We start from the raw sequence: 20818 nt of genomic DNA, 5'->3' as shown, positions 1-20818 counted from the left end.
TTGCCTGTTCTGGACATTTCATGTCATGAATTCACACAGAGTCCGCATCTTAGTGTCTGGCTTCTCTCCCGTGGCCAGGGTTTGACTTGCATTTATTTCCCTGATGGCTGTTGATGTGGATTTTGGAGAAGTAATCTATTTAAATCTTTATTATTGTCTTTTTTATTATTAAGCTGTGAGAGTCTCTTCTGTATCCTAGGTACAGATCCCTTATTAGAAATATGATTTTCTAGTATTTTTGTAGGAGACCGACTTCACCATGGAACCACCTGTGTGGTCCCCAGGGATATGGGTCTTGACCCCTAGGTGGCATCTTGGCAGAATGTTTTGTGATTCCCCCAGGAAGTGAAAAGGGCTCAGTTGAACACAGCACTGTGATAACCACAGCACTCGGTCTGATACAGAGGCTGCTACTAACTGAGTACCTGGCAGGGAGCGGATCCCCCATAGATACGCTGGACAAAGGGATGATTTTTGTAAAAGCACAGAACAGAGTTTAGGCCCTTCCTTTTATCCACCTGGATTAAGCACTTAATTACAGCCAAGTCCTTAGTGCCTCAGCTTTGCCTGTCCCTCAGAATTGCTGTCTCTCCTCTCAGGACTTTATTATTAGTTGTGGGTTAGGTCACCTAGTGGTGACTGGCCTAGGCCAGTATCGTCACTCATTTTTTAAATAGATGATTGAGCCTGGTTTAAGCCATTTTGCTAATTGACCGTGCATGACACTTTCCTGTTAATGAACCAGGCCTCCTTGGTGGGTGGTTCTTGGCTTAGTATTACTCTCTGTCAAGTGGGAGGTTATACTGAAGTCTATTTAAAGAGAGGAAATCAGTCAAGTGACTTGGAGGGTGCGCATTTCTGGGCCCTGGACTCCGAGGTTCCGGGAGCAGGAATGAATATTTAACGGAACACTTGAGCACACACTGGAGCCTTTCGAGCCTAAGTGTCACTTGAACAGAGAGGGGCACGGATGTTTTAGAAAACATTCCCTCACAGGTAATGCTTCCCAGGGGCTTAGAATGTTTCCTCATCCACCAACACACACGCCCCACCTGTCAGAAACACTGCTTTTCAGTCAGCCCTGGATCAACCCCAATTGTCAAAAATATCTTCAGGAGAAAAGAATTAAGGGCAGAAGCTGAGAAGGATATTTGAATAGCTATGTCAGCATGATTTATGGGGACATTTTCTCCATGCCCTGTTTTATGGAATTGCCGCCATCCTCCCTGCTCTGGGAGGTAGCTGCTGTGGGTGCCCTGTGTGGTGCCTGAGGGCACACTGGGAGGAGAAGGGAGGTGCCCCGCCTTGTGGCATGAACCACGCCTTTCTCCTCTTCACGTGGCCTTCCAGCTACCCTGCCCCTTGTGCGTTACCTCACCAGCCCCTCCAGCCAGCCTTTCTCCTCCAGCCCCAGATAAGTTCTCCCAGGAGGCTCTCTCCTGGCCCAGACCAAAGGCAGTCCGGTCGCAGACCTTTTGCCTGTAAGGCTCACTGTGCTCCATTCTTCTGTCCTTTGTCACTCTGTCTTTTGTGTGTATCATAGAAATGAAACCAGTGAGCATTACCTAACATCCTGCGCCCCAAACACACACCTTTGGCAAAAGTGTACATTGCTAACGGACAGGTGAGCAGGTGGTAACATGGATGAGGAGTTCACCCAGAAGCTCATATCAGCCTAGTCGTGCCTCTGGTTAATGGGGCCATTCTGCAAAGTGAGATGGTCCAGCTTCCGAAGTCCCTGTGGACTCTGTCCTGTTTGGTTAAACAAGGTGAGGAAGGTTAATAGGACACTGTCACAGCCTACTGTTTCCAGAGTTAGACAGAAAGCCACTGACTTAGCTAGTGGCACGTCCCCCTCTTTTTCCTTAAGGTAATTTGTCATTTGTACTTGGGTTAATAGACAAGAAAAAGAACGAGAGCATAATATCAAGAGGTCTTTTGCATGAGATTCTATCTGATTATGTCCCCGGTAAATTTTTTTACTTCCTGAAAGATTTTAGGAAGAGCTTTATGCTTAAGTTCCTAGAATTTAGCAAAAGACTGAAAAGGGGAAGCAGCTGTTCAGACACTTCAGAACCCCTTCTCCCTCTAAGAAAGTACAGGGGGAAAGCTCTAGAACCGTGGTCGGCAAACTACAGCTTGAGAGCCACATGCAGCTCTTTGGCTCCTTTAGTGTGGCTCGGTAGAAGAAGTTTAAGTTAAAAAAATTGGGCTCTCAAAAGAAATTTCAATCGATGTACTGTTGATATTTGTCTCTGTTGACTAATGAGTTTGCCAACCACTGCTCTAGAATAACTGAACCAAAAGCAAGCGGAATTACCTAATGATAGCTGTACAAGTGAGTTCTATGATGTTTGATGTAAACATTATCCCATATTATCCCATTATGTCCCTAGCACAAAAAATAATTATCCCACATGCAGGCAAACTACATATGCCTTTCATTTAAGCAAAAACACTTGCTCAATGTGGGGAAAGGAGGATGGATATATGTAATACTTTCAACAACAAAGATTTAATTTAAAAAAAAACTTGCAGTGTTTTTACTGAGGTATAACTCTCATACTATGAAGTTCACACTTTTAAAGTATATGATTTTTTTTGGTCTCAATTGGGATATATTTACAGAGTTGTGCAGCCATCACCGACCTCCAATCCAGAACATGCTAATTGCCACCAAAGAACTTTTATCAGTAGTCACTTGCTCAGCTTTTGGCAAACGCTGTCTCTGGATTTACCTGTACCAGACATTTCACGTGAATAGATTCATACAACATGTAGCTTTTTGTGTCTGGCTTTTTTCACTTACAGATGCTTGCAAGGTTCCTCCATGTTATAGCATGAATCCTTTTTATGGGTGAATAATGCTCCATTGTGTGGATATAACACTCCTTGTCTGTCTATTCTTCAGTTGATAGACGACATTACGGTTGTCCCCACCTTTGGGCCATAATGAATAGTACTGCTGTAAACATTCACATACATGGTTTTATGTGGACGTGTGCTTTCATTTGGGGGCAGGGTGTATACCTTGGAGTAGAATGGCTGGGTCATATGGTAACTCTTTGCTTAACTTTTTGAGGAACCGCCAAACTGTTTCCCAAAGCAGCTTGCACCATTTTCTATTCCCACCAGCAATATGTGAGGGTTCCAGTTTATCCACATCTTCCCCAACTTGTGTTATTGACCAACTCTCTTTATTTTAGCCATCCTGGTGGGTAAGGAGTTGTGTCTCCTTGTGGTTTTGATGTGCATTTCTTAACCCACAAATGATGTTGCCCATCTATGTGCTCTGTTAAATGACAGCTTATCCAGTTTTCATTTTAGTGACCTGAACTCACTGGACATTAGATCCTTCCGTAATTTTAACCTTTTCAGGGTTGATCACTGCATCAAGATCAGAAGTAGAGGAAGGAGGGTTTGTTGTGTTACCGTAAGTTACTTGCTGCTGGAAGAGGCATCATTATTTGTGATTCTTCTCTCAAACTCTCACTCTTCCTGGAACTTCTTTGAGACAAGGCACCCACCTGGCCCCCACTCTCTCTGCCAGTCTCTCTGATGGAACATTTTTCCCCAATAAGCCTTGCTAGTTGGTTTTGGGTTTGTGTGGCTTTTTTGTTTGTTTTTGTTTGCTTGCTTTTGGTGCTTTATCCCTTGTTTCTGTATTTGACAGTTTAATTTTATAAAAATATTGTCTTTTCTTTTCTGACTGTGTTCAGTCTGGTGGTTTGCAGACTCTCCGGGTAGTAGTGGCCTCTCAGCTGTTGGTTTGGTGATTCCCAAAATTCAGAGGGAACCCCTCCTCCACTACCCTCTGGAAACGGCTCAGGGCGTGTGGGTGGGTAATTTTGCATCTTAGAAGCAACAGAGTGCTCAGCCCCATCCTCACAGTTTAGATTTGTACATTTGATTGGAACTTGAGGCCAGCCTTCCAGGGGGCATGCCAGGTGTTTTCATATGCAGTCAGGGCACCTGGTGGTAGTGAATCGTTAGAAGCCTGCCGGCCAAGAAAAACCGCTTTGTGCTGGTTCCAGCCTTGCCTCGCTGACCAACGTCTCAGGGTTCTGAGGGGAGAAGTCACGTGGACTCGGTCGGGCCTTATCACACATTCTATCTAAATGAATACCTAGAAAGAGAGGCCAGCGTCTCCGCTTTGCTGTCCTTGGGAGAATTTATTACAACTCACACCTTTGTTCTTAGAGACCATGTGGCATAACTTCCTTTTTGTCAGTACCACAGTTTAACAGTGAACAGTGTGACTGGTGGTTGTTGGTTCAAGACTGGCTAGGTTAAGAATTGCATCATAGGGACTGAGTGTTTTCACTGCCAAGTGTACAGAGAACCAGAATCTTAGAACTTAGAGCTGACCTAGTCTAATCCCTCATGTTACTGCCGTGCACAGAAATGTGGAGTCACTCCTCCGTAGTCTCACAGCCCAGCAGCAGCAGGACACACGCGTGACCCAGAGGGAGTGATTACAATGGTGGTGATGAAACCAGCCATTCTCCAGGAGTGCCCTCTTTGTTGTATTCTCTTCAGCTTTTGAACATTTAGTTTTGGCCTTAGAATTGGACATTTGTGCAGAGAACAACGTGCAGAGCTTGCCGGGGCCTTAATCTGAACACAGAAATGTCCCCTGCCTGTCAGTGCCCTGTGTAAGATCACCGGTCACTTTATTTCTTCAGCGCATGTAGTTCCTGTGTGTCCTGCCTTGGGCTCCGTGGTGCTGACTGAGCCATGTCAGGGGGGGAAGCATAGCTTCACTGACCTTTCAGTCCACGAGGGGAAACTGGTTCCTAGAAGCAGGGGACTTAAAGGAACTGGTTGTTCCATCCCCAGGAAACTGTGTAAAGGCAGCGTTGCTGTACAGGGGTTAGCTTTCATTTAGCCAGTATGCGGTCCATTCCCAAATGACTTCTGTTGTGCAGATCTAGGCCAGTCCTGCATGTTTGGTGTTGGGTTCATTTTCCCATCTCATCCCATGGGCAGGAACTGTGTTCTGACCTGTATTTGTTGAAATGGCACTGCACTGTTGAGTTATGTTTAAGATGTTAAATAGTTACATTAAAAACTATAAGGATCTACTCGACAGGGTTGAGAACATGCGTTAGCCTTAATAAATACATTCTGACTTAGCCTCCCAGGAGACGAGTGCTCTGTCCCCGGCCAGAGTGCCGGGAAGCACCAGCTCTACCCCAGGCACCGCGGCGTGACCCCCGGGAGGACTTGGGCTTCCAGAGTCAGTACTAGGGCTGAGAGCCAACAGCTGTCTTTGAAGTTTAGAAGAAAGGTCTTCTATTTTTGTATTAAAATTTATGTTTGTATGCCTTTTCTTTTCTGGCTCATTTGTTATATATTCAGTGTCACTTCCTGAATCCACGGGAATGAAAAAGCACGTCTTTGGCCATGCCCTGAGAAAGAATGGGAAGTCAGAGACTTTTTTTTTTTTTTTAAATTTTCTTAACTTTTCTAGCCAGAGATTTATTTATGAAGCTTTTAGGCAAGTTTTTAAAGTAAACATCCCTCATGGGTGGCCTCACCCAAAACAGGGAGGCTGCAGGGAGACGGAGGGCCTGAGGAGGGAGGGCTCCCACATGCTGGGCCCTTAGCAGCCCCTCGATCCTATGGGGCATTTGGCTCCTTGGAGGGAGCCACATGCCAAGCTCCTGCCCAGGGAGGCCGGCGGCGGCTCCTGGGTCGGTTCTGTTCAGGGATCTTGTGCCGTTTCCTGTGTCCCTGCTAGGTCTCTGGGTGGAGTCACAGAGGCGATTTCTCTTTAGTCACATGAACTGTCCCACAAAGCTGGGCCCTCAGGAAAAGAAATGTGGGTGGAATTTGCTAAGAGAATGTGCAAGCATGCTGTGCTCCACGGATGCTGTGCTCCACAGGTGGGGGGAGCGGGAGAGAGGGGACACATGAAAAGTCTTATTCCCAAGAAGTTGATAGATGGGCAAAGGTGATGATAGTATAAAAAAAAAAAAAAAAAAAGGTGGGGTGGGTGGGGGTAGGGAAATGCAAGACTTATAATAACCTTAAACAATAGAAATGCTGGGTTTCTTGTTACCCCTCTCTTTTTGGCTTTGGAAAGTGAGGGTTCCCTGAATCCGCAAAGGGTGGACCCAGAGACTTAGAGCAGAAGGAACCTGTGCCCCTCTTGGAGCTTGGCCTTGTGTTTTGTTGGCCCAGTTCATTCCCAACAGCGCTGAGGAAAGCGCTGTCCTGTCCTTACGGAGGAGGAAGTTCAAGCTCAGAAACTTGGCTGAGTCTCTTGAGTGTCTCAGCAACAACCGAGCCTTTGACTCCGATGCCCATCACACTGACCCGCTCTGCAATTAGAACGGTGTCCCTGCGATTAGAACGGTGTCCCTCTCCTTCCCAGCACTGTACATCATACCCCAGGGAGGCTGATCTCTTCAGAGTTCCTTTGCAGTGTTTCCCAAACTTTTGACATATGTGCACCCCTTCTATAATTTTTATAACACTGAGTACCCCTCATACTTATGAGAATGTAGAATTAGGCCCAGCTAAGCACGGTGCAGTGCATATCCCCACCAAACTCCGGTGCAATGCGAACCCCCACCAAACTCTTCCCGTACCCCTGGGGGTACACGTACTACACTTTGGGAAACACTGCTTTAGCGGAATTGGGATGTGATGCCAGGACCCTTGCTGGGGTGACAGTCTGAAGGAGGGTTGGGGGGCACATGCTTTGGCTGCTAGTCTGAGCGGGAAGGGGACTCGGACGGACCGTGTTCTGGGGTGCTAGTCTGGGGAGGGCCAGGACCCTGTACTGGGAAGTCTATAAGAGGCTGCATTTTAGCCTCGAGTCAGTCACTATAGTGTTGTTATTACGCACTTAAGTGCTCATGATAGCTAAGGTCTGGTTGGGTGTTTTTAAAGGATCCTTCTATTCAGAAGATATTTACTTAATCCCCGTGCGCACAGCACTCTGAGTAATACAAAGATGAGTCAGACCTCAGTCTCCTCTCTTTCCAGGAAAGCCTTATTGATAGAGACTCCGGAAATGGTTGAGTAATTCTTCTATTCCATCTTCGAGATTTTACTTTTTTTCATGAAGGACCTTTCCCCAAATTTCTGTCCATCATTGTCTTTTCTCTTTTGGAAGCCTTAAGATTTTGCTGTTGTGTTCTGTTTTTTTTTTTTTTTATATACGAACCCACCCCATGTCATTTCCACCGGAAACCAGCCTTTTCAAGGCTCTCCCTAGGCTCTCACTGGGAGTGCAGTTGCGCCCACTCACGCTGTTTTCTCGAAGAATTGGACAGGGATCGGAGCATTTAGCCCAAGAAAGATTGAGGTGGGGGTGGCAATATCTGGCAATGGCAGGTGGGGCTCAACCCTGCAGGAGGCTGTAAGTTCCTATTGACAACACTCCAGGGAAGAATTTTCCCACCCGCCGTCTGAGGTACTTGTGCTAACGCCACTCCCTTTCCCACAGTGTGCTGGAGAAGAGAACTGGGTCGACAACCGGACCATATACGTGGGACACAAGGAGCCCCCCCCAGGTGCTGACGCCTACATTCCGCAGAGGTACCCAGATAACAGAATAGTCTCTGCCAAGGTAACCTCCCTGTCTTTATTAACTTCCTTTGGGGAGCACTGGGATTTCCTGACAGCAGTTAGCTACCCTAGAACTGCCTTTACAGCTGCTTTCCACTCCCGACGGAGGGCTGTGATTGCGAATTTCACGGGGCTATCCCTCTGCTCGTCCCCAAAACACTGTTCAGACTTACCAAGATGTAACAACACATTTTCTCTATTTCTCTTAATTATATCATGGGTATAGTGTCACATTGGAAGTCTAGGTCGTTCAGTTGCTACTACTGCCATTTATTTGCCGTCTGGCCATGTGCCCATAACAGACTACCCCAGGCTGAAGTTTCCTCATCTGTGAGTAGAGACGATGTTAGATGTCTCCAGTGAAAGGCTGTGTGTGCAACCACCTTGTAAACAAAAACACCAAATCCATGTCGGAGTCTGTCAACTAGGTGCAATAAATGCAAAGGAGAAAAGTGATTAGAATGTCATCATGTGAACAAAGTGCCTTGTTTTTGTTGACTAGGGTGGGACTGCAGAGGCGTATTTTACATAGGGAGAGCGCAGCCTGGTGAATGGGTCTTGAGAATAGGATGGAGAATTTTGTAGTTGGCTTTTGACAAAAAAGGTAAATGATAGTTTGCAGGATTATGGAGAAATTTCCTTTGAAGTGGCTACACACATATGTCCATGAAGGCATACACACATTCCTGGTGCCTACACACATGTGTTCATGAATGCATACACACATTCCTGGTGCACACACACATGTGTCCGTGAAGGCATACACACATTACTGGTGCCTACACACATGTGTCCGTGAAGGCATATACATATTTAATGGAATTATTAAAATTACACATGTGTCCATGAAGACATATATACATTCTTGGGTTCACTAGCTGTATAGATCTAGGATAGACTGACTGAATTCACATATAAGTGGCCAGGTGTATAGATCTGTGTGGTCCAACGACTTCATTCTTCTATGAGCTATCAAAGAATGCAAACAGAAAAACATTATTTTTCAAGGCAGTTTTTTTTAATGGAATTATTTTATTTTAAAACTGCAATATATAATAGTAGCAACTTCAGTCTCCAGAAACACAATGTGGGTAATTGCTTGTAAACAAAATCTCAACCAAATAAATGGAGTATGCAGATACCCAGATTTGATCTATGAAAGGAAAAATAAAATGAAGGGAACTCCACATCCAAAATGCCTCTGTCCAGCAGTGACATTTATAAATTTAACGTAGTCTCAAGTAGCGATCACTAAAGATGATTTTTATGCACATATGTACCCTGCCAACCCAGTAGTGTGGCCAAAAAAGAAAAAAAGTCTCAAAAACATTTCTTTTTAAAAAAAGGTTTTTAAAATTTTCAATTACAATTGACACTCAGTAATACCTTAGTTTTAGTTGTACAACATAATGATTAGACATTTATATAATTTAAGGAGTACTTCATCTGACACCATGCATAGTTATTACAATATTATTGACTATATTCCTTATGCTGTACTTTACATCCTTGTGACTATATTTTATTTAATTATTTATTTAAAATATATATTTATTGACTTCAGAGAGGAAGGGAGGAGGAGAGAGAGAAAGATAGAACATCACCGATGAGAAAGAATCATTGATCGGCTGCCTCCTGGATGCCCTCTATTGGGGATGGAGCCCGCAGCCCAGGCATGTGCCCTTTACAGGAATCAACCCTGGGATGCTTCAGTCCACAGGCGGATGCTCTATTCACTGAGCCAAACCAGCTAGGGCCCTGTGACTATTTTTACAGTTGGCAATTTGTACTTCTTAATCTCTTTACCTTAATCTCTTTAGCACCCCCAACTCTCTCACATCTAGCAACCATCAATTTATTCTCTGTTATTTATGAGCTTGTCTCTGTTAAAAACATTTCTTAAAAATCTACTCCTTTGCAGCACAGATGCACGAAGAAATGGGACAGTGCACTGAAAAATATAATACTAAAATGTTGTGCCATGTGTGAACTTGTGAGGACAGGAGCTGGGGATCAGGTGATGGGGTGACCGGCCCACGCTGCGCAGTGTCTGGTCTGGGTAGGATGTTTGTCAAAGCACTTCAGCCGCTGCTACAATCCCTGTGCAGCTGCTTTCTCCCTCCGGGGACAGGGCTTGGCCTCGACCCTTTCAGCCCCAGGTCCTCCAGGAAATGTGGGAAGTTCTGTATAAGGCTTTGTGGAGGAACTTTCAGAAACCCAAAGCACCTCGATGACTGCAGGCATCAGAGGGTCTTCTGGATGCAATTGGCAGAATGTGGTTGGGGGTTGAAAGCTCCTGTCAGTGTTTTGGGGAAGAAAACTGAAAGCAGTGATTTCTAAAGCCTATCCCCTTTGATTCAAGTTTTAGAACCAATTTATTATTTTCCTATTTTTCTTTCAAATATTTCCGCAGCCGATAGCCAGCAATAATTTTTCGATGTTTTTGTCTTCCCTCCTCACTCTGAAGCTCACCACCCTTTCCTTTGCCTGGCCTATCAGTTCTCTCTTTGCATGGTACCTGCCTGGCCCCAGCTGCCTTACATGCATGGGAGCCCCCAAAGCCTGCTGGGTTGCTGACAAAGGAAACCCTGTGCTGGATATTGGGTTGGATAAGGACTTGCAGGTTGCTGGGGGCCTTTTTGAAACTGTTTTGTGCTCGGGAAAACTCCTTCATACCAGGAAACCCTAGAGTAGGAACTAATAGAATTAAGTCAACATCCTTTCAGGAGGCGGGTCAGGCTAAGTCCCCACAGAAGAGGAGTTGAGTGTTGGGTAAAGTACTCATCCACTTTCATCTCAGCTCAGAGTGGACGGGGAACTGTTCTCTCCAGTTAATGTGTGTGCAGAGAATGATCTGCGTTCCTCAAAAAGCAGGATTCATGGCTTTCTCTCAGTGGATGAAGGTATAGCAATTAAAGGGAAAGTTATGTGCAACATCACATCACCTCTATTGCCAATCAATTTCGGCGCAGAAGAGGACCTCAGAAAGACGAGGACTGAGACTGTAAGCTGGTAGCTGGGTGGACAGTGGCATTGATTTAGATCCACTGGGGTAGAAATCCAGAGCACGAGGTTGTTTTCATTTGAAAACAGCGTAGGATATATCAAAACTACAATTTGATTTGCAAAATATAAGTTTACAAGCAGGTTTGGAAAATATGTTTGTAGTAATGTATCTATGTTTTCTTGGGAAGAAAACCTTTATTTCTACTTTATTTTTTTTTATTTCCCCCCCCCCCATTTTTTATTGTTATTATATGTATACATATCTTACCATTGCCTCCACACCCCACCCCATTCCCATTCATGCCCTCATCCCCCAGTGTTTTTGCGTCCATTGGTTATGCTTATATGCATGATAACAAGTCCTTTGGTTGATCTCTTATCTCCCCCACCTATTCTTAACCTTCCCACTGTAATTTGACAGTCTGTTTAATATTTTACTGTCTCTGTATCTATCTTTTTGTTCATCAGTTTATAATGTTCTTTATTATCCACAAATGAGTGGGATCATGTGGTATTTTTCTTTCATTGACTGGCTTATTTCACCATAAAAAATAATTCCTTCTTTTTTATGGCAGCATAGTATTCCATTGTGTAGATGTACCATAGTTTTTGGATCCAGTCATCTGCTGATGGGCACCTAGGCTGTTTCCAAATCCTAGCTATTGTAAATTGTGCTGCTATGAACATAGGGGTGCATATATCCTTTCTGCAGGTTTGGAAAATACGTTTGTGGTAGTGTATCTATGTTTTCTTGGGAAGAAAACCTTTATTTCTACTTTAAAAAAAAAAAAAGATTGCTAGCTAAGACTTCTCCAGGACTCAGAAGCCTTTGCTCAGGAAGTCTCATTTATCATGGGCATATTTATGCTAGGGGATGAAAAGGCCAATCTAATTATGTTAAACTTCTGGCCTGTGGCATAGAAGCATGGTCATTGGTAATCAGTGATTGATTTGACTTCCATTTCCTTTTTGGGGGAGGCGCACCAGACAAGTGTCTGATAGAAGAAGGAAAACTAAGAAATTGCTCCTTAGCATGACCCCCTTCCTTCCTTTCTGATCATACGCAGAGTCCCCGCCCAGGGCCTGCCTGAGCTCTCCGGGCAGCAGGTCAGGGACTTGAGAGAATGATGGAGCACTGCTTTATTTATCAATTTCACAAAACTGTACTTTTGGGCACAAAATTCATGTGGTTTCCAGCTCTGCCTTAAGATGCTGCATAATTAAATAATAGGCTCAGGCAGTACTATCACTCCATACCTTCAACACAGCTAAATAACTCTTGATTATTAGCAAGGGAAAATTACCTCTGTCAATTAGATATGGGCAGTGTTCTTAATGACTTCCAAGTTTATCATGTCATGTAAGATCTAAAACAACCCTGTGAAGCAACTCTTCCTTATTAAAGCCAGCCTATTCCTGAAGCACCAAGCCTCAGAGCAAAGCGGACGAGCCAGTCCTTAAGCCACGCACCTGACCCTGAGCCAGCACTCCCTCTGCAGGGCACTACCTTGCTTACCCGACCATCATGATGCTCACTCACTTTCTAACTGAGCAATCCAGAATTGGGGCATAATTTTCTACATTCCCCTCTCCCAGTCATAAATGAAAAAGAAACTTTAAGTCCATGTGAGTTGATTGTCTCTCATAGAAGACCAGTGACTGGCCTCTTTTGGGTTTTTAGAACTGCCCCGTGCTCACCCGTGGTGCTGGATCCACTTTCAGGCACAGAATAGCAGAGACTTGGGGGCGGTTTCCAGGTGCTCTCATTTTACTTTCTGGCAGCTGGCAAAGAAGAATAGCACCTGGGGCTTTTTTCTTAGTGTTCTTTCACCACATGACTAAAGGTAGACCAAGTGAGACTGTTCTCTTCTTTGTCATGAGCCATACTCAGTGAGCAAGCCGCAACCAGAGGTACTTATGCATAGAGCAGAAGAGATTGGACAGTAAGAGATCAACCAAAGGACTTGTATAAAAGCACATAAGCATAACCAATGGACACAGACAGTAGGGTGGTGAGGGCAGGTGCTGGGGGGCGGGAGCAGGTGGGGAGAGGTCAATGGGGGAAAAGGAGACACATGTAATACTTTCAGCAACAAAGAATTGAGAGAGAGCGCAAGTGAGAATGGACAAAACTGAGCTCAAATGCTCATGAGGCATTCTCATTTCCAAGCTAATGACACACAGAACAAATGCAAAGACTCTTTGAATGTAGTTTTTTGTGATGTGAAATAAATGCCAGGAATAGTAATTGTCTTGTATAATTCAACATTTCCCAAAATATCTTATTAAAGTAAAGTGAGGATCTCTGGTAGACTCAGACTTCTCAGTTTTCTCATAGCAAGAAAAGGCCCTTTTTATTCAATACCTATGGCTCAATCCAGGGGTTTCTGCCATTAAGTACTGACTATATACAACAGGAGGGAGGACTTGTACAGACTGTATACAACAGGAGGGAGAACTTGGTAGCTGAATATAGGTTAGTGTTTTGTTATTCTTTGTAATACACAAAGCATTACATTCTATTGTGGCCCGTATGTCTAAGCAAATATTTAGATGATTACCATTTAACAAAGATGAAAATTGTATAGTTGGCCCACTAATATCACTTTTCCAGCTCTTATAAATGTAATTGTATGCTTATTTTATTTTATCCATAAGTTACTGTTAGTGCAGTCATGAATGTTTAAATTATCTCGGTTGGTTTTCAATTTTCTTTTTTTTAAAATATATTTTATTGATTTTTCACAGAGAGGAAGAGAGAGGGATAGAGAGTTAGAAACATCCATGAGAGAGAATCATCGATCAGCTGCCTCTTGCACACCCCCTACTGGGGATGTGCCCGCAACCAAGGTACATGCCCTTGACCGGAATCGAACCCGGGACCTTTCAGTCCCCAGGCTGACGCTCTATCCACTGAGCCAAACCAGTCCCGGCTGGTTTTCAATTTTCTTAAACTTCATCAGGAAATAATAATCTTCTTTTGACCATATTAACATATAATCAAAGTAATAACTTATAGTAATTTATTCTATGAAATGCAGGAATTACAAAACTTAATATAAAAGCTATAGCATGGGCCTTCTATGCCTGATTAGAATAAAGAAACCATTTAACTGATTTTATTTTATTATCATTTTTTAAAATATGTATTTTTTTATTGGTTTCAGAGAGGAATAGAGAGGGAGAGAGAGATAGAAACATCAATGATGAGAGAGAGAGTCATTGATTGGTTGCCTCCTGCACACCCTCCATTGGGGAAGGGACCTGAAACCTAGACATGTGCCCCAACTGGCAATCAAGCCAGGACCTCCTGGTTCATAGGTCAACCCTCAACCACTGAGTGACACTGCCTGAGCCTTTTAACTGATTTTAAATTCCAAATTTGTGCAGGTTACCTGGCAGACCAGAAGTTAAAATTAAAAACACAACATCATTTACATTAGCACCAAAAGGAAAATAATACATTCTTTTTTTTTTTTTAAATATATTTTATTGATTTTGTTCAGAGAGGAAGGGAGATAGAGAGTTAGAAATATCGATGAGAGAGAGTCATCGATCAGCTGCCTCTTGCACACCCCCTACTGGGGATATGCCCACAACCAAGGTACATGCCCTTGACCGGAATCGAACCCGGGTCCCTTCAGTCCCCAAGCCGACGCTCTATCCATTGAGCCAAACCGGTTTCGGCGGAAAATAATACATTCTTAAGTATAAATCCTACAAATTATATATAAGATCTATATGAGAAAAATTATAAAATGTTGATGAAAGAAATCAAAGAAGATTTAAATAAATGGAAAAATATTCCATGTTCATGAATAGGAAGACTCAATGTTTTTAAGATAATGAGTTTTTCCTAACTTAATCTATAGATTCAACACAATTCTTACCAAAATTCCATCAAGTTATTTTGTAAATAATAGCAAATTGATTTTAAGTTTATAATGAAAGACTGAAAATAGCAACACTATTGAAGGAGAAGAACATAGTTGGAAGACTGATACTACCCAACTTCATACAATAATAAAGACAGGTGGTATTGGTGAAAGAATAGACAAATAGATCAGTGAAAGAGAATAGAGAACCCAGGCATCGAACCACATAAATATAGTCAGTTGATTTTTGGACAAAGGAGCAAGGCCAATGCAATGGAGAAAGAAAAGTCTTTTACACAAATGGTGCTGGAACAAATGGACTTCCACGTACAAAAAAAGAAAAAGAACATCTAGATATTGATTCTACATTTTCACAAAATTTACTCGATAAGTAGATTGACGATAACCCTAAAACACACAACTATAAATGTCCTAGGTGATAGCATAGAAGAAAATCTAGGTGGCCTTGAGTTTGGCAATAAGTTTGTTTTTGATGGTTTGTTTTTTAAATATATTTTATTGATTTTACACAGAGAGGAATTGAGAGGGATAGAGAGTTAGAAACGTCAATGAGAGAGAAACATTGACCAGCTGCCTCTTGCACACCCCCAACTGGGGATATGCCTGCAACCAAGGTACGTGCCCTTGACTGGAATTTCAGTCTGCAATCCGGTGCTCTATCCACTGAGCCAAACCGGTTTCTGCAGCAATAAGTTTTTTGATACAACACCAATAACATTAACCTTGAAAGGTAAAATTGATAAGATGGACTTAATTAAAATTAAAGTTTTCTCCTGTTAAGAGAATTAAAAGACAAGTTACTAAGAGAAGATATTCCCATTCATATCCCATAAAAGACTGGTATGAAACGATACATGAAAGATAGGGAAGGGAGGGTTTGGGACCTAGAAAATTAATTTCTTTTCTAAACCTCTAGAAACCCTCTTGAAGTAATTTATTGGGGCCATTCTGAGAAGGGAACTGAAAATATGCCCATTGGGATGGGGGAACCACTCCTATGTTTTCTTATTCATTAATGAACTTCATTATGAACTTGTGATTATAAATTAAAATAGAAAATGGAAATTCATTGTATATTCTCTAAGCAGTCAGAAACTGAAGGCAACGAAGCCTTTAAACTGTAGATATAGAAATAGGTGAAATAGATGTAAAAACCCAATTCAGAATATGTTGGATAGTTTAGGGCCATTCAGTTTTCAGGAACTTGTGTTTGAGATTCTAACACCAAAGGAGGATTTGGTAGGAGGGCTTGGTCCCTGATGTCTGGGTCTGCAGTGCCCAGCTGTAGCTCATGTAGGTTTTGTTCATTATGCAGACAGAGGGCAAGGGTCACCATGCTGATTGGGCAGAGCCCTTTCTCACTCATTAGACCAGTGTTTTTCAACCTTTTTTGGGCAAAGGCACACTTGTTTCATGAAAAAAATCACGAGGCACACCACCATTAGAAAATGTTAAAAAATTTAACTCTGTGCCTATATTGACTATATATAAAGTAATTCTCTTGAATAGGAATCAAATAAACACAAAGAAAGTATTTTATAATTACTTTATTATGAAATATTAAGTAAACAAAATAGTGAAAAATTATAAAATTCTTGTCTTGTCTGCACCTACGGCACACCAGGCAACATCTCTTGTGCCGCGGAACAGCGGTTGAAAAACGCTGCATTAGACTATCCTCATTAAAGGCAAAAGCTTGACAAATGCAAATTTAAAAACCATTTCCATGCTCGATTCTCACTGTAGATTAAGGACATCTGGGACGTGGTTGTTTTCAGCACAAAAGTTAGGGAAACTCTCCTCCTGAAGCAAAATTGCAAGTTTTGGAGAGGAAGTGGCACCCAGAACCATTCTCCCTGCTTGCTTCTCCATTCCCTCTGAATCAAGAGGAAGGGCTGTTGTGTGTGGTGCTGACAGTGGGTAGGAGCCGTCTCCAAACTGGGTCAGGACCACTTAACGTTTGTTTCTTCTGTTTTAGCTTTCTTTTACCATCTAGTCACAATGTCACACACAGAAAAAGCTTATGAAGAAAATACCATCAAGGAAAAATGCTAAACATGTATGCTAACAATCATAGGTTTATATTTTACAAAAGACATTTTAATAATAAAACTATTGTTAAGGTACTTTGCATTACCCTGAATAATGAAGAAGGGAACTCATTCATCCTGCCTTTAGAGAACACATTCTCTGCCAGCAGTTTGTTTTTGTGGTCAGCAAATTGAAAAAAAATGTCTGCAATCGCACTAAATTTTGAATTATGGGTTTTGTATATAACCATTTGGCCAGGCTGGTGTGGCTCAGTGGTTGAGCGTTGACCTGTGAACCAGGAGGTCACAGTTCAATTCCTGGTCAAGGGCACATGCCTGGGTTGTGGGCTCTATCCCCAGTTGGGGGTATGCAGTAGACAGCCGATCAATGACTCACTCTCTCTCTCTCTCTCTCTCTCTCTCCCATCATTGATGTTTCTATCTCTCTCTCTCTCCCTCTCCCTCCTTCTCTGAAGCAATAGAAAGATATTATAAAAATAAAAAGATAGCCGAAATTGGTTTGGCTCAGTGGATGGAGTGTCAGTCTGCAGACTGAGGGGTCCCATTCTGGTCAAGGGCATGTACATTGGTTGCGGGCACATCCCCGGTGGGGGGTGTGCAGGAGGCAGCTGGTCGATGTTTCTCTCTCATCGGTGTTTCTGGCTTCCTTCCTCTCTATAAAAAAATCAATAAAATATATTTTTTAAAATATATAAAAATAAAAAGATAAAACTAACCATTTTGTACAGTGAGATCCAGTGCTACTTACCATGTAGTAAAGTAAATAACACAAAAAAGTAAAAGGTGACTAAAATGACAACTTTTTGTTTTTCTTTTGTACAGTACACATTTTGGAACTTCATACCCAAGAACTTGTTTGAACAATTCAGAAGAATCGCCAACTTTTATTTTCTTATCATATTTCTGGTCCAGGTATGGCCAGTGACCATTTCTCTACCACCTCAAATCTATTGTAAATGAGTGATCTTTTATTCCCAGGTGTTTAAGTGTGGTTTGCTATTAAGAAGGAGCACGAAGTTGGTGCCACTTATCTACAGTCTCTTCCTTTATTTTCTTCACGGTCAAGTGTATTGGTTCAGGGACCTAGGTGCTAAAACATACATGGGCATTCTGTATTTGCATTGGCTCTGGCCACTGTCCAGCACTGGAGGGGAGATCAGGTGCTTCCTAATCTTTAGGAGAAATTCACCAGCCCAGTTAAGCATTATGACACTTACCCTCTTCTAAGTATACATAGATTGTCTGAAGAAAACATTAAAGAGAGAAGTGGATTGGGCGGGCAGGGAGGTGGAGAGAAAGAAGTGTGAAAACCACAATGAGCTATGAATTAGGAAACGAATTCATCAGATGTGTTTTAAGAACAACAATCCAGTTTGTCTCCATTATACAAAATACAATTAAAGGACTTTTAAACTTTCCCCCACATTAAGTTATCCAAATAACGTAGTTAAAGTGTGGCTCCAGAAGCAGAGTAGTAAATTAACATAACATGTACACTGGTATCAGACTGTGTCTTTGCCACCGCTCACATGGTTTTCTTGAGCATTTCCCTTAGTTAAAAAGAACTGTCTTCAGTTTTATAGTAAAATAGGATGATTTGCTTCTTATCTAATTTAGCTCTCGTGGTGGGAGGAATCAGGTAACAGTAAAGCAATTTAAGTAAAAGCAAATGTCGGGTGGCCGTGTGATAGGGCCAGCCAGTCTGTTTAGTCACACTGATGCGTGTTTCTGACAAGGGCTCTACAATTCTCTTTTAATTGCAGTTGATTATTGATACACCCACAAGTCCAATAACGAGTGGATTGCCACTGTTCTTTGTCATCACTGTCACAGCTATCAAGCAGGTAAGACTTCACAGGCAGAGGGAAAAGGTAGTTATTTTTGTTGTATGATGTCGCCTCTTACCCAAAGTAATATGGTTTAATTTAGCTAGAAAAGTTTAACTACATTTTAAAAATGTGTTTTTTTTAAAGTGATAAGCTTTTTATTTTATTTATTTTTAAAATATATATATTATATTGATTTTTTTACAGAGAGGAAGAGAGAGGGATAGAGAGTTAGAAACATTGATGAGAGAGAATCATTGATCAGCTGCCTCTTGCACACCCTCCCACTGGGGATGTGCCAACAACCAAGGTATATGCCCTTGATCGGAATTGAACCTGGGACCTTTCAGTCCCCAGGCAGATGCTCTTATCCACTGAGCCAAACCGATTTCGGCTAAAGTGATAAACTTAAAAAAAAAAAAAAATATATATATATATATATATATATATATATATATATATATATATATATGTATATATATATGTATATATATATACATATATATATGTATATATATGTATGTATTATTGATTTTCTACAGAGAGGAAGGGAAAAGGATAGAGAGTTAGAATCATCGATGAGAGAGAAACATCAATCAGCTGCCTCCTGCACACCCCCTACTAGGAATGTACCCGCAACCAAGGTACATGGCCTTGACTGGAATTGAACCTGGGACCTTTCAGTCCACAGGCCAATGCTCTATCCACTGAGCAAAACCAGTCAGGGCTTAAAATGTATTTTTATTATAACTGTTGCAGATTGATGCTTGAGTAGGAGAGAGATTTTATAACTTAGATGTTAATTTGGTACCCTGTGAGTTTCGGAAGAAACTATAGTTTCACACTGAATCAGCCAGGGATGGTGTCTGATTTTAGATGAGTTGCTCAACCTGGCTGTGTTCTTGATGGTCTTAACTGCAAGGATCTGCTCTTTACAGAGGGTCTGGGGTGTGGCTTTATACTAGAGCATGCTAACTCCTGACTCACTCAGTGTGGATCGAATTGTTCTTTCTGGTCCTGATGAATAAAGCCAGTGACTAAGAGTAAAAAGAATGCATCTCAGTTATTTCAACTGTCCATTTAGCCAGTGGCAAGCATCACCACCATCTAATTCCAGAGAATTTCCACCACATGACAGCATATGGGTACAGATGTGTAGCCACATCGGAGATGTAGACAACTCTTTGGGTGTCTGGTTTCCCTTTCTGTACTGGGAAATAGTACAGAGAAGAAGTAATTCATCATCCTTAAACACACTTTCCACATTCAGTGAAACCCAACTCAGAAAGCATGTTAATCAATCCAGAAAACCTCAAACTCTTGTTGGAAAGGATTGTTTTCTTCTGCTGGGGAAAGAATTTAAAATGGGAAAGAATTTGAAATTGTACCTATTTAAGAAAAAAGAATTTTATCAGAGTTGTTAGTTATGAGAATCCAATGCTTGAGCTGGTGTCTGAGTTGACAGTAATAGCTGGTATTGTAGCTTCCAATGTTTGTTACGGTCAATAAAATGCATATGTGCATGAGTATGATGACTTATCCTCTTCAAGGTAGAATAAGTTCAGGTGTTAGAAATACTAGTATAATTAGTGCCAAGTTTCTTGAGGACTTTTGTTCAGTTCATCTTAAAAGCCTAAAAGTCTTATTTATCTTTTGACTCAGACGTTTTCTTTTTAGGAATCTATACTAAGAATATATAACGGTTATGCATAGCAACACAATTGTAAAGATGTTTATCAGAATTATATGTATAACTATAATTCAAATTGCCATGGGAAAATGCCCATGATATATTGAGGGTACAAAGTAGAGTAGTAAGTGCAGTGTGATTCTAATTTTGAAAAACTATACCCCCATAGGCTAGAATTATCTATAATAATAAAAGCGTAATATGCTAATTAGACCGGACAGCCAGACGACCTTCTGGATGAAGCCAGGTCTGTGAGGGCCGAGCCTCTGGAACGAATTTTATGCTTTGGGCCTCTGGTATTTATATATAATTATATTTATGTAGTAATAATTTATATATTAATAGTTTTTAAAAATATATATATTTTATTGATTTTTTTTACAGAGAGGAATAGAGAGGGATAGAGAGCTAGAAACATTGATGAGAGAGAATCATCGATCAGCTGCCTCTTGCACACCCCCTACTGGGGATGTGCCCGCAACCAACATACATGCCCTTGACCGGGATCGAACCCGGGACCTTTCAGTCCGCAGGCTGACCTCTACCCACTGAGCCAAATCGGTTTCGGCTGTATTAATAATTTTTATGGAGTGATAGAAATAGGACATTTATAGTTTCTTTTTTTGGAGGAGTGATTTATGTACGTATGTATTTCTTATTTTTGTCCACAAACTGCATAAAACTTGTGCAATATAAATGCTAAGAACTGATTTAGGGAAGTCATTTTTTATTCTTTTATTTATGTCTTGATTTTGTTTTAAAAAATGC

General features: G+C 41.8%; 1 protein-coding gene across 3 annotated transcripts in view; it reads left to right on the top strand.

Moving 5' to 3' along the window:
• The window catches only part of ATP11A (ATPase phospholipid transporting 11A), a 140047-nt gene that overhangs the window by 57572 nt on the left and 61657 nt on the right, over positions 1–20818 (top strand). For all 3 annotated transcript variants that reach the window (XM_084879815.1, XM_084879813.1, XM_084879814.1), the window contains exons 2-4: positions 7460–7582; positions 17357–17446; positions 18298–18378. In XM_084879815.1, coding sequence (XP_084735941.1) covers positions 7460–7582; positions 17357–17446; positions 18298–18378 — 294 coding nt within the window. The remainder of the gene's footprint in view (positions 1–7459; positions 7583–17356; positions 17447–18297; positions 18379–20818) is intronic.

Source organism: Pipistrellus hanaki (genome assembly GCF_964339955.1).
Source record: "Pipistrellus hanaki genome assembly, chromosome: 3".
Taxonomy (NCBI): Eukaryota; Metazoa; Chordata; class Mammalia; order Chiroptera; family Vespertilionidae; genus Pipistrellus; species Pipistrellus hanaki.
The sequence above is the reverse complement of the archived record's forward strand: the minus strand, read 5'-3'. Positions and strand labels throughout refer to the sequence as shown.